This window comes from Ruditapes philippinarum, unplaced genomic scaffold, assembly GCF_026571515.1.
Source record: "Ruditapes philippinarum isolate M1 unplaced genomic scaffold, ASM2657151v2 ctg2265_1_1_1_1, whole genome shotgun sequence".
Lineage (NCBI taxonomy): Eukaryota > Metazoa > Mollusca > Bivalvia > Venerida > Veneridae > Ruditapes > Ruditapes philippinarum.
Window position 1 is genome coordinate 66,536 of NW_026859606.1, and position 13,599 is coordinate 80,134.

At 33.8% G+C, this 13,599-nt stretch overlaps 2 protein-coding genes across 2 annotated transcripts in view; both read left to right on the plus strand.

The window, feature by feature from the left end:
- Positions 1-425: 425 nt before the first annotated feature.
- LOC132757225 (uncharacterized) lies at positions 426-5,010 on the plus strand. The gene is made up of 3 exons (XM_060748439.1): positions 426-631; positions 2,580-3,358; positions 3,900-5,010. Exons 1-3 carry the CDS (start codon positions 426-428, stop codon positions 4,988-4,990), a joined length of 2,076 nt encoding a protein of 691 aa, XP_060604422.1. The 3' UTR covers positions 4,991-5,010.
- Positions 5,011-5,182: 172 nt separating this feature from the next.
- The window catches only part of LOC132757226 (uncharacterized), a gene marked incomplete at its 3' end in the record, with an annotated part of 29,417 nt that continues 21,000 nt past the window's right edge, over positions 5,183-13,599 (plus strand). Inside the window, exon 1 of the mRNA XM_060748440.1 lies at positions 5,183-7,879. Within this exon, the coding sequence (XP_060604423.1) occupies positions 5,183-7,879 (2,697 nt within the window). The remainder of the gene's footprint in view (positions 7,880-13,599) is intronic.

Sequence of the window (13,599 nt, forward strand, 5' to 3'; positions counted from 1 at the left end):
AATATAATAATCAGGGAAAGGTATCTGCCCATTTGCATGACGTGACATTCGATTTTCCTGTTGGTATAAGTAAAACATTGAATATAAAATAACTTAAGCAGATAAATGCTCTATGCATGACTTAATCAATATTCAATTCGTATAACGCAATGTTATTTGATACCTTGTCTTCTGTCAGAAAAATCAAGACCGAATACCAATTTTACGTATAAATCTATCAATAGAATGTTATTGATTTTCATTTTAAAATTTAACTTGTCAATATAATAATCTCGTAGCTTGTGACTAAGTTATTTCTTTGGAGTTGTTTTTATTCAACGGTCTTAACTTCTAAATGGATTGTTTGATACCTTTTTAATTTTGTAAATTATTGTTGTTTTAGTTCCTGACTCTTATACCAAAAGAATAATTCTATTACGCTCAATATGGATAGGTTAGATGAGTTGTGCCGACACCCTGAATACAGGAACTATGTCTGTTGTTATCACGGACTTAAATATGCTGGAGATAAACTTGAAGTTTACACGAGGAATGGTCTTAAATCAATACATAAAACGGTGTACAGTAAGCTAGCTGGTAAACAAGCTTGTACCCAGAGATGCAGCGAGGTTTATCCACGAGAAATATCGAGGTAAATATACATTTGTAGATCTATATATAGTTTATTTAAAACGATCACACTGTCTTGATATTTAGTCGGAATAGACTTTCCTATCCGGGACTTTGTTAATATTAACAAACAAGGGATCGAGTCCGGCATGAGAACGTTTGAATCGGGTTCAATATTTCATTTTATTAGATAGACCTTTTTACGACTATGAAAATTCAACCGGATGTAATATGTTCACGCGCATGCGCAATCTTCGTACGGCAACGGCTCATATGAAGTAGTTGTGAGTTAGATACTTAGCCGGTTGGTATAAAAGGGAAAGTACATGAGCATATTTGCATTGCATCTGTTCTGTCATGTTTATTCTTAAAGCAGCAGATTCATGCTAATATTCATGAAAATTTTATTTTTAAAAATGTATTTAAAAGTAAAATACTGTGAAGGGAACAAAGAAAGTACAGTAATTTACACATTGCAAACGGCACTTACAATCGACGTAAATTACCTTAAAGAAAACAAAATATACATAAATACCTCTTACTGCGTTAATAACGCAGTAGCAGCAAAATCAGTCATTAATGGTTCATAAAATGTAAATAATTAATTACATATTGAACCTTTCTACTTTTCTAAAGATCTTAATACATTTTTCTAAAGATTGTATTTCTTGCAATATTTTTGTTCATCTGGAAGCATGCAGCTTTAATGCTTAAGTCGGAAACTTGATATAAATTTCGACTCAAACAGTTCAAACTTGTCGAGTTAAACCATTAATCTATTTCGTCATCTTTATATATGTACTTGTACGAAATAATGTTAATTTACGTATCCTTCAACGGTTTTTGAACCTACTTTTATTTGGTAAGAGTCCGGTACAATTGAAATATGCCTATTTGAGGAAACGAACAATGCATCTGTAAGTTAATTTAGTAAAGAAAAGTCATTCCAGTCAGTATAATGGCTTATCCTTAACGGCATACGGAAAGTATTTTATTACACATTCAACTGTCCAGTTCAGGATTTATTGCACAATTCGGGAATATATAGAACGGTTATACGTGTAACACTTCTAGTGCAGCGATTGGATGTAAATATTTAGTATCATATGTATGTAATTTGACCCGTTCATGATCTTTGGGATCATTGATTCCAGCACTTTTAAGTGTATAATTGAGTACTGCCCAAGCCGGTGCTAGGGGCTTGAGCGATGTTGCACTCTTTCATTATCCCTCATGTACAGACTTAATCAAACCGAATTTGCAATTTTCATTTTATTTTGATGTGATTAATGCTTCCGCGGGATCACACTTTTTTCCAGATTTTTATCATATTTTTCAATATCCGCGGGACAGTAAACAAGTGATTGTTACTGTTATCTAAGAACAGATTCTAAAGCTGCAGCACAATCTTCTACATGTAACCAAACTTTATCGTCATGGTGATCGGATAAATTGAAACAGATGCCGATTCCAGAATTTAAAGTCTAAAATACATTATGATATATGCAATACAAACGATCTTCTTTTTGAATTGAAGACCTATTTAGTTGAGTTTAACGGCATTGTAGGCCAATAAGTTTTTCTTGTATCATAGTTTGGGGACTGTGTCAGAGTTAAACGTATTTATATGCATGCATTGTGCTTAACTGGATTGCAGGTAGTAGTTACCCCAACTCCACAGCATGCCGATTGATTGACCCATTTCTTTTGGGGTTTTCTTATTGTGACGCCAGAGAAAGGGATAGCGATAGAAATATTATATTCAGATGCTCGTTCTTTGGTTACTTTTTCTAGGGTTTCATATTGTGACAACATGTAATCTGTTTTTATTTTTGCATTACATTACAATTCTTTGTGGTACATATTAACCCTTTCATATATTAGTAGAAAAGCTTTTAATAACGTAAGAAAATTGCTCTATTGCCCTCACACCTCTCTATAAACTAAGTCATTTCTATTTTTATAAACAGTTGGTGTGAAACGTGCCGTGCATGGCGAAAATACCTGTCCAATGCCAGTAATCTGCAAAATATTTACTTAGACAAAATGATGTCATGGAACTGGCCAACTTCATATGAAAGTATTGCACCATACTTCTTGCCACACTCTTGGGCAAATCAAGATTTTCAAGACATTTCAACATCGTGTCATATTTGGGACAATTGCAAAAACACATTCAAGATTCGTCAGCATGTCTTAAACAATTTAAGAGAATGTAGAAATACCTTTGTCGCACATAATCCAAGATTAAGGGTTACAGATTTGGAGAAATCGAAAGTGTTTGATGCACTGAAAGACCTTTTTAAAGATCCAGATGTTATGTTGCACATCGATGCTCAAAATTGTTTGTCTGAGCTTGATAGAATCGAAAAAGGTGATTTGTTGTCAAACTCACTTAAAAGCATATTTGAAGCTTTGAGTAGACATTCCGAGGACATTGTACTCTTACAGAACATAGCTGACAGAGTAATGGAATCTCAAAACAATCTCATAACAAGTGTCCGGGGTATAGAAGAAAGGCAAAATGAAATGGAAAGACATTTGCAAGAGTATCACGAACGTGTGATACGTATGATAATGGCGAAAGAAGAAAATATTGGAAATAAAAAGCGAAACGGCATCATGTTATCCTTTTTTTACATGGCAATATTCATAGCAATATTTGGAATTGTTTTGCAATTTGGTTTTAACTACATGTATTATGGATTTAAGGACAAACGAAAGATTAACGACAATTCAAGCTACAAAGGTACATGTACATAACATTTATATTAATAGTATTTCTTTTCATGATTTTTATTAAAATATTTCATTAATTAAAATATCTCATGAAATAATGCATTGTGATGTAATTTTAATAATTCTTAATAAGTCTCTATTGCAAAATTATAATAGAACTGTCATTTTCAAATGAAGAAATACATTATAGTACTTTATACGGATTTTCTGTATTGTACTCTTTGTGTGTTTCTCGAGACGTTGCGTCACAATTGTGTAATGACGTTATATATGCGTACGCCTTATTAACATATGAAAAAAGTCTTCAGTTTTATAGGTACTTGTCTGAGTATAGATGGGATTTATTAAAACAAAATTTACATAATGTACATGTCTGCTATGATAGCTTATATCACTCTCGTTGATTTGGAAAAGCTGTAACAACATTTGCCACACACGTTCGTCATCATACAACTATTAAAAATCAACTCGAGCGATACAAACCATCATATTTTACTTTTTTGGAAAATTGATGCAATATTCCCTAAATTGTTAAATGGTAATTATTTCAGATTGTTTATCAGAAGAATACACGTATCCTTTCAAGCAAGACTTGCCTCTACTTGGATATATCTATGATAATGAAACAATTATTGGTAGAGAATGGTTATATGAGACAATGGAATCGAAACTTATATCATCAAACTCTACTTTCAAGGGAGTGGCAATGATAGCAGATATGGGTTATGGTAAATCATCGTTTGTCTCACACATACTTTGTGCAAAAGAAAAGGAGAAGAGTTATGAGATTAAATCCCATGTTGTAGCATTTCATATTTGTAGGTTTGATGTAAAAAGTACACAAAGTCCTGCTATATTTATTCGACGGTTAATTGGTTTTTTAGCAACACGATATGAGGAATACGGAAATAAAATTTCCATAATGTCTGATGATAATATAATATACAGTCAGGAGTTTTGTGAGAATGACCCTATTGCCTGTTTTGACCAAAGTATTATTTTCCCATTTAGGCAGCTGTCCTTTGATAGTAACATTCCCTGGATATTAATTATAGAGGCACTTGACGAATGTTTTGAAAAATCCTCCGGCAAAAACCTAATTTTGGAGTTGTTATTGGCACGTGTAAGGGAACTACCAAAATGGTTCAAAGTTTTTGTTACGTCTAGAAACATTACCGAATTATACTTATTAAAAAATTTTGAACACGTTCATTTAAAACCAAATGACACGAGGAACATTAGAGATACCAAAGAGTATATACAAGCCAAGTACTCGTCACATGGCTTGGAAAACAATGGCAGTGAAATAGAAAAAATCATTAAACTTTGTGATGGAAATTTCTTATTTCTAATTCATGCAATTAAATTCCGTTTAGAAAATGGTAACATTACGTCCTTACCTGACTCATTGGAAGAAATTTATGAATTAAACTTTGATCGGCAATATGACGATACTGGTTCGTTTTTAACATCAAAGGCAATATTTGAAATTGTTTTGGCATCCTTTAACCTTTTAAGTAAAGAGGACATTTTTCATATTTTGGAATCAAATAACATTACCGACATAATACAATTCGGTACCCACATGGAGAAGTTGTCATTTTTTCTCCGGAATGATAATTTTGTTACAATATTTCACTAATCATTGTACCAATGGTTGATAAATTCTGGAAATAAAAAGTACTCAGTTTCTTTGAAAGCTGGACATGCATATATTTCGTGCTTTTTATTTAATGAAATATCTAACAAACGAGAAGTTGACATAGCAGATTTATCAATACATGTGAGTGAAGCTTTAAATGATACGTTAAATCAAAAGTTTCTTGCATTGGATATGGACAACCTTAATCAAACCAATGTAAACGAAGCTTTACATAATGTGATAAGGAAGACAGAAGTTATAAATGCACTTGCTTTATTGATAAAGCACAATCTGGATGTAAACACACTACAAGAGGGACACTCCCCATCCTTTATAGCAGCTTTAAAAGGAAATATTGATCAGCTTCTATGTCTTCTGAACAACGGAGCCAACGTTAGCTTTGTTACGGAAAGTAATTATGCTGTAGATTCCTTTGATATAGTAAACAAAATAAAGGATATAAAGCAATCTCGTTACTATGGATATGGCCTTTTACATATAGCTGCTAAACATGGACATGAGAAAATAGTCAGTAAACTTTTAGAATATAACAAAGAAATGATCTATTGGAAAACATCTCTTGGACAGCGTCCGAGTGATATTGCTTGTGAAATGGGGAACTTAAATGTTTTACAGAAATTTTCCAATTTGGACAATGATATGTTATCCGATTGCATTTACTATGCTGCTCGATCCGGAAATGAAAATATAATTATGTCTTTGACTAAACGAAAAATAAATCTAAGATGTATATCTAATGAACAGTCTAGAGATGCAATAAAAGAGATGGAAGTAAAAAATCTTGAAAACGTTGAAATAAAACGTGATTTTCGAATAGAACGGCATCTTTCTTATCATATTGTATATCCCCTTGATAAATGGTGGATAGTAGCAAAGGAAACACCAATTCACGCAGCAATTAGGTCAGGTTCAACGGAGGTAGCAAAACGTTTAATAAAATTATTTCCAGGATTGCTTGATTGCACAGATTCATTCGGTTATACGGCAACATTGCTGAGTGTAGTAAAAAATCAGTTTGATTTGTTGCCTTTACTTACAGATCATATTTTAACTGACAGGTGCGATTCGTATTATTTTGACAAAAACCAGGTTATGGGTGATGGTTTATTACATTTCCAAGAAATATCAATTGGTACTATTTTAGCCATGGTCGACTTTTCAAATAATATAATTGAACATTTTTGTGAAAGTGGTTCTACATTTATTCATCTTTCTTTAAAATATAGGCGAGAAAACTTTATAAATTATGCTATCCAAGAAAAGATTGTTACTGATTGGAATTCTGCTGATGAAGAAGGAATTTATCCAATTCACATTGCTGCAAGAGATGCTAATATTGAGGTTATTGATTTTGCAATAAAATACTTAAGGCTTGATATTAGCAGTATCAAATGTAAAAATGGTTCTACTGCATATCATATAGCTGCGATTACACCGTCACCTCAAAGTTTATCTCGGCTAACAGATAAATTTGCAATCGTAATTCCAGATATAAAGGATATAAATGAAAGAGGATTCTTGCATCATACGTGTTTATTCGATCAACATTCGCAGAGGTATAGTTTAAATCATGTTAACGTTATGAACTTCCAAACTAGTTCATTGCTATGCTTCCAATACTTTGTTATATTATGTAATATCAATATGAAATCAACCGATGTGTTTGGACGAAATATTTTACACTATGCACTGGTAAATGGCCATTTTTCTATCATCGAATATATAACAATCAACTACCCGTTAGAGTTCAGAAAACTTTTGAATCAAAAAGACGTAAATGCAAAGACATCAGTTCAATATGCACTTGCTGAAGTCAATGCGATTAGGGAGACTCAAAATGAGGTGGTGGTCATGGCGCATTTTAGTCTGCAATCTCATTTGACATTCTTAAATCAATATAAAAGCTGCCTTTCTAAAGAACCCCCATGCATCATTTTGAAAAAAGCATGGGAAATATCTTTAATGTTTACAATACGAGAACTTAGATGGGAAGAATTTCAAACAGTTATAGAACCATTTTTGTATCTATTTCTGATCAAAAGTGGAAATGTGTTTAATTTTATTTGGACATTTCATACACAAATTACAGACGAAGTTCTTGGAGCACATATAATTAAAAGCATGGATGAAAATATTCAGCCATCTGCGGATACCCTTAAAGAAATTGCTTGGTATAGACCAACAGTATTCAATAAGTGCGGACTACCATTTAAACGGTCCCCATTACACTATATTGCTTTAAAGGGTAGATGTGTACTGATAGACAATGTGCTATTGCAACTTCATATAGAGGAAAAATATAACAACTCTTCTACTAACGTTTTCAACTGTGCTGACGAAAATGGCCGCTTTGCGTTTCATTATACTGTTATGAAAGGAGAACTAGAAAAGGCACTTCGGCAGTTAAATCACATGTGGAATGTAAGTAATGAGATGATCGTAGATGCTATTCTAATAACGATATTGCATGCACATAAATCATACGAAGTATGCTGGAGTAAGAACATTTTTTGGAATTTGGGCAAGGAAAATGATGACGAACTTAAAAACGATATGCTCTTATCTGATGCTGTCGGGAAATATAAAGATATCTTACAAATAACTGATTTCTGTAAAAATAACTCTAAGAGGTTATCAGTTGTGCATCTTTTATCTGTCAGTGTAATGAAAAACACTATCAAAACCTTAGTTGAAATCTATGGTCGAGATATACTAAACTGCATGACTACAGACCGGATAACACCAATGTATTTATTGAAGTTATTCTCTCCTGAAGAACATGGCGAGATCATTGATGAAAGCCTTGAAATATTACAACCAAATATCTATGCTGAGAAATATATCATGTCAATAATTCTGAGCAGCTTGGTATATAAACACATATCTAAAAGCGCCACTTACTGCATATTCAAACCAGGACCCCGTCAAAATAAAATATATATTTCCCAACTTCTCCAGGACTACAAATGTATCAACAAAATTCTTTCTTATGGGTACTATAGAGGGGAATGCACATCAACAAGGTCGTTAATCAAGTTACTTCGATCAGCATTTTTTACTGATATAAAAAGTGTAGAAAGATGTTTATATATATCTAAACTGTTTCAGGCCATAGATACAATGATAAAGGATACATCAACATGCTTTATTTTATTTTCATTTAAAACTGATTTTTATGAAATGAATTTAAGAAAGAACCTTTTATATCAGATTTCAAAGCTAACAGTAGATCTTGGAAATTGTCAAAACAATAGAATGGATAAATTGCAACTATCTAAAAGATTTACATTTTTGATGTTCTCAATACGAAATTTTCTGATTTTTACTTTGAAAAAACAGCGAGAACATTATTTACTTAAACAATATGAGGACATTCTCTTTGATATGGGCTTTTATGAAGTGATTTCGAAAAAAGGATATGACTTTTTGTTGTTGAAATTTTCAAAGCTTAAAACTAAACAGTTGGCAATGGAAATTAGCAAGAGAAGCTGGCGATTCAATCATTTGAATGTCCTGATGAAAACATCCGGATACAAAACACTCAAGAACCATCTTGAAATGAGATATGTACAAAATTAAAAATTTTCTAAAAACATATATAGCATATGCGTGTATTGTTTATCTAAAATATAATTGGATCTAAAACTGAAGTATTCCAGTTAAGTACCGTTCATGTTTAATATTTTTCTTACACTGTGACATTTCGGAGCAGAAAACTAGGAGAAATTAAATGAAGCTAAGTGATCATGTAACATACCTGTCAGAATATAAGAATATAATTATAATAAGTCAGGAACGTTTCGATAATATGGAACGAAAATATAAGCGTGTATCCCAGCTAGCGGAGCTTTTCTTAATGTTCGTGGTATTTTGATCTATGCTTCACAATTTTTGTGTGATATTTATATTTACCAAGCAAATGCTTCATATGAATTGCCATATTCACATGTCGTATATGTATAATGTTACATGTCTAAAATGAAAAATCTATCAACTTGCATGTTGCAATTAACATAATTTTTGTCATGAAATTTGTGCATTATCCAAACTTGAATGGTTTTTAGATGCTTTTTATTATTGTTTGTGCAAATTGTTAACATTTACATTTATTATTGTATTGAAATTTTATTTTATAAAGTTAACTATCGTATTTAAATTTTAATTTTAAATTAAAAAAAAAACATTTGTGCAAATTTTTTATTTAGTTTGCCTTTGGCAAGAGTCTGAAGGGAGTTTACCCTTTGATAAGGGAAAAACCCAAAAACCCCAAAAAGGAGAAAATATTCAGGCACAAAGGTTTTTGTTTTTTTAATGATCAAGAAAAAATAGAAAATATAAATTTTTTTTTTTTTTTTTTTGAAAAAAAACCCGAAATCTTTTAAAGAAAACCCAACACTGGAAACTGCAAAATAACCGTCCCCAAACCCCCCCACACCGGGTTAAAACAGAGTTAAAAAATTTTAAAAACAAAAAAGGGGAAATTTTAATTAAAAAAACAAACCGCAGATTTGATCATACGGTGGTTATCATGGAAACCTCAATGTGACAATTATGTGCCATTCCATGAAAAGTGGCGTATGGTCCCCAAGTAAAAGAATAAGTGTGCCCTAAACGAGAAAACAATGGGCGAAACTAAATAAAATGGAATCTTGAAAGCAGCTTTAGTAAACAACATTACATAAGTTGGAGAGCAATTCTTGCGCTACTAGTCCAACCAAGGAGACTTTGTAATGATGTACATTATGTGTTTATTCTATACATTTTGAAAGAAAATATGGATATATGTAAATTACGATAAATTATCTCAGTTGTGTTTTAAACAAAATAAACCTGATTTGAACAACTGTCGAGTTCGTTTCCTATAGCTAGCAAGTACTAAGGTCATGAAATTAAACTGCATTTAATGTTGTTGTTTTTAAATAGTGTCATTTTAACGGTTAGTTAAATTTTAGTTGAACGTCTGTTTGTAGAAAGGAATGTTAGAAGAAACAGAATCTCTCTCCGGCGTGATAAAAATAATTTAACAAGCATAACATGACAAGCTTAGGCCCATGCAAAATACTTCGCCGAGAAAGGCAAGCTAATATGTATTCTGGAGAGGGAATTGTTTTACAAAAGTTTAAGACAACGATTTCCATTAGATCATGGGTCTATGTACGGTGGCACAAAGGTGATGTGTGTGATTTTAGTTATCTCGTGGCAACGAGTAAGTATGTCGTGATCACGAGTTACTAAGTCGTGGCCACGAGATAGCTAAGTCGTGGCCACGAGATACTATGTCGTGGCAACGAGTTACTAAGTCGTGGCCTAGGGATAGCTAAGTAGTGGCCACGAGATACTAAGTCGTGGCCACGAGTTACTATGTCGTGACCACGAGATAGCTTAGTCGTGGCCACGAGATACTATGTCGTGGCCACGAGATACTATGTCGTGGCCACGAGTTACTATGTCGTGGCCACGTGTTACTAAGTCGTGGCCAAGAGTTACTAAGTCGTGGCCACGAGATACTATGTCGTGGCCACGAGGAGTCGTACGAGATACTATGTCGTGGCCACGAGTTACTATGTCGTGGCCACGTGTTACTAAGTCGTGGCCAAGAGTTACTAAGTCGTGGCCACGAGATACTATGTCCTGGCCACGAGGTACCAAGTCGTGGCCACGAGATAGCTATGTCGTGGCCACGAGTTACTAAGTCGTGGCCACGAGATAGCTATGTCGTGGCCACGAGACAGCTAAGCAATCAGATAACAACATTTATGTGAATTTACCTAATTAACTAGACATGTGCTATAGTACAAGGATGCCCCTTCTACACTAGCCTGTAAAAGTGCCATTTATGCAACTTATTAACTTGTCAATAATTTTACATTAAGCGTCACTGTGACCCTGAGTTTTGACCCAATGACCTCGAAATTATTAGATATCATCTACTGATCAGGTGCAATAATCTTTCTGGGTTACATTAACCATGGCTTATCCTTTCTAAATTATTCATCAGACAAGGATTTTACCTTATAGGCTATTTATTGTCCATGGGCAATGTTCCTTACAAATAAACCAGGACTTATTCCTTCTCAGGTTATCGTATAAACAAGGTTAAAAGGCCGTAGTACGTACAAACTGACCAATTCGATCACAAACTTGCCCAACAAAGAGGTATAGTCAAAATTAATGTCTGATGGGCCTTGGAAGGTGACTTTCTAATATGATCTTTAAGACAAGTTCAAAGTGAATATCTTCAGTATTTTCAAAGATAAATGTTGCATGTAAAAGTAAGTTGTAAGTTTAAAAAAAATCATAATATATATATAGTGTATTCTCTGATTGGTTAACTTATCTCGTGGCCCCAAAACTAGCCAACTTCCTTGGGCCCCGGGCTTTGTTAAAAAGTTTTTGGCCCCGACATAGTATTCGTGGGCCCCGGGCCCTTTGCTATCTCTTTGGGCCCCGACATAGTTTCTCCCTGGCCAAAGACTTTTTGCTAAATTTCCCTGGCCCCGGGCTTTGTAATCTTCCCGTTTTTGGGCCAAAAGACTTAGGTTAACTATGGCCACAAACCTTTAAGGTTTACTCGTGGGGCCCCGACTTTGTAACTCGTGGGCCCCGAAAATAAATAAATCCTGGCCGGACTTTGTAAACTCGTGGGCCCCGAAAAGTATTTTAACGTTTGTTGGGGGTTTTTGGGCCCCGACAAAATTAAATCGTGGCCAGAAAAATTTGGCCCAAATCTTTTTGGGCCCCGACTTTTAACTTGGCCACAAAATAGTTTAAATTTGTGGGGCCAAACCGGGACTTAACCCATTTCGTGGGCCCCCGACTTGTAACTCGTGGTCAAGACATTTGTATTCGGGTTTCCACGACTTAGCTATCTCGTGGCCACGACTTAGTAACTCGTGGCCACGACATAGTATCTCGTGGCCACGAGATAAATAAAAACACACACATGTCACCTTTGTGCCACCGTATCTATGTGATCGGATTCAAACATGCCCATTGAAACTTCCACAGAGGAAGCATCTTTTCAAACTAAAACTAATTTTGTCCCATGATATATAAAGTATCATTTAATTATATAGATTATATAATAATTATATAATAACCTGTTGAAATTCATTAGCCGTGGCTTTAATTGTGTTTAGAACGACTATATGCTCCATATGGTGTGTATATACCCGTAATAAATAGATACGTTCCCGCGCTTTAAATCGATCGTTTTACATTGCCGCAATGTAGACCTAAAGTATGTTTTAGACAATAAAAGTTGCGCGCTTTAATTTATGACTTGTGTTCTTATCCTACTCAAGATTTCTATTTAACCCTAGATACATGTATAAAGTCACATAGCAGTAAATATTTTACGCCTGCTTTACTGATCAGAGGAAGTAACTGTTGCTTATACACTATAAATCTCGTAGCAGTTACTTCCCCTGATCAGTACATAAAATTTAATGAACAAAGTACAAAACGAACGTATGGTTCAAATTTATGAGAGGTTGAAATGTCACACGGCTGTGGTAAACCCTTAAGTTAATATTAATTTTGATGTGTAGATGGGGACTTTGATAACAGTATATGGCAGTCACTTTGATACTAGCAGGCGACTTCTTTTGATAGCGGAAAAAACATAAATACACATTATTCTGGATGCAATGTAAAATTATAGTTCACTACATAAGTATCATATAGCTGTCCATTATCAGTTATTGGCGATGGATTGGTAAATTGTTATTAGCTCCTGGTTCACTTGAATAGAATTAATTAATATTTATCACTTAAAAATCTGAAAGGAACACAGAAATATTACTGTTTCGTGTTTCATGAGTATGAGTATATTTGTATGTTTTGCAAGAAAAAAGTTATGATAATACGACCAACAAAGTACTCCCATCCCCCAAAAAAGAAAACAACAAAAACAAAGGAATCAAACAAAAATACACACCACAAATCACTGAAATAATGGCACAGACTGTAAGGAAAGCATATCTCTATATGTTTTCTCTATTCTAGAACGCTAATTAAACAAATACCTTGTTTAGTATTGTTGTAAACGGCATGTTTTCACCCAGTTCAGTGTTGGTATGATATTTTTATATACCAAACAAAATCTTTTAGATCACAAGCTGTTCTGCCTCATCTGCACAAAAATGGCATTGTATCCTGAAATCGTTTATCATGTCCTGATAAGAAGGACTCTCGATATGGAATTCGTCGAGAGCTTGTTGGGCTCTAATTTCAGGTTAGTTTTTTTAAATAGAGAGCAAACATACACAATGGAAATATGACCGTTTGCGGAAACGCAAAATGCATCGTAAGTTAAATAGTCATTCGACATGGTATACTGTTGTCAGTTATGGCTTTATCATTTACGTTATGTATGAAAAAAGTATTACCCACGTAAGGATTTATAATTCAATGGAGTAATATATATATGGCGATTAATTACATGTTCTGCATTTCATATGCATCAATTGGATATAAACTATTGGTTTAGAGCTAATGAATAGAACAATTCGTCATGTATCTGTAATCAGTTTAGTTTAATGTGTGTTTATCACATTTTCAATACTCGAGGGACAGTAAACAAGAAA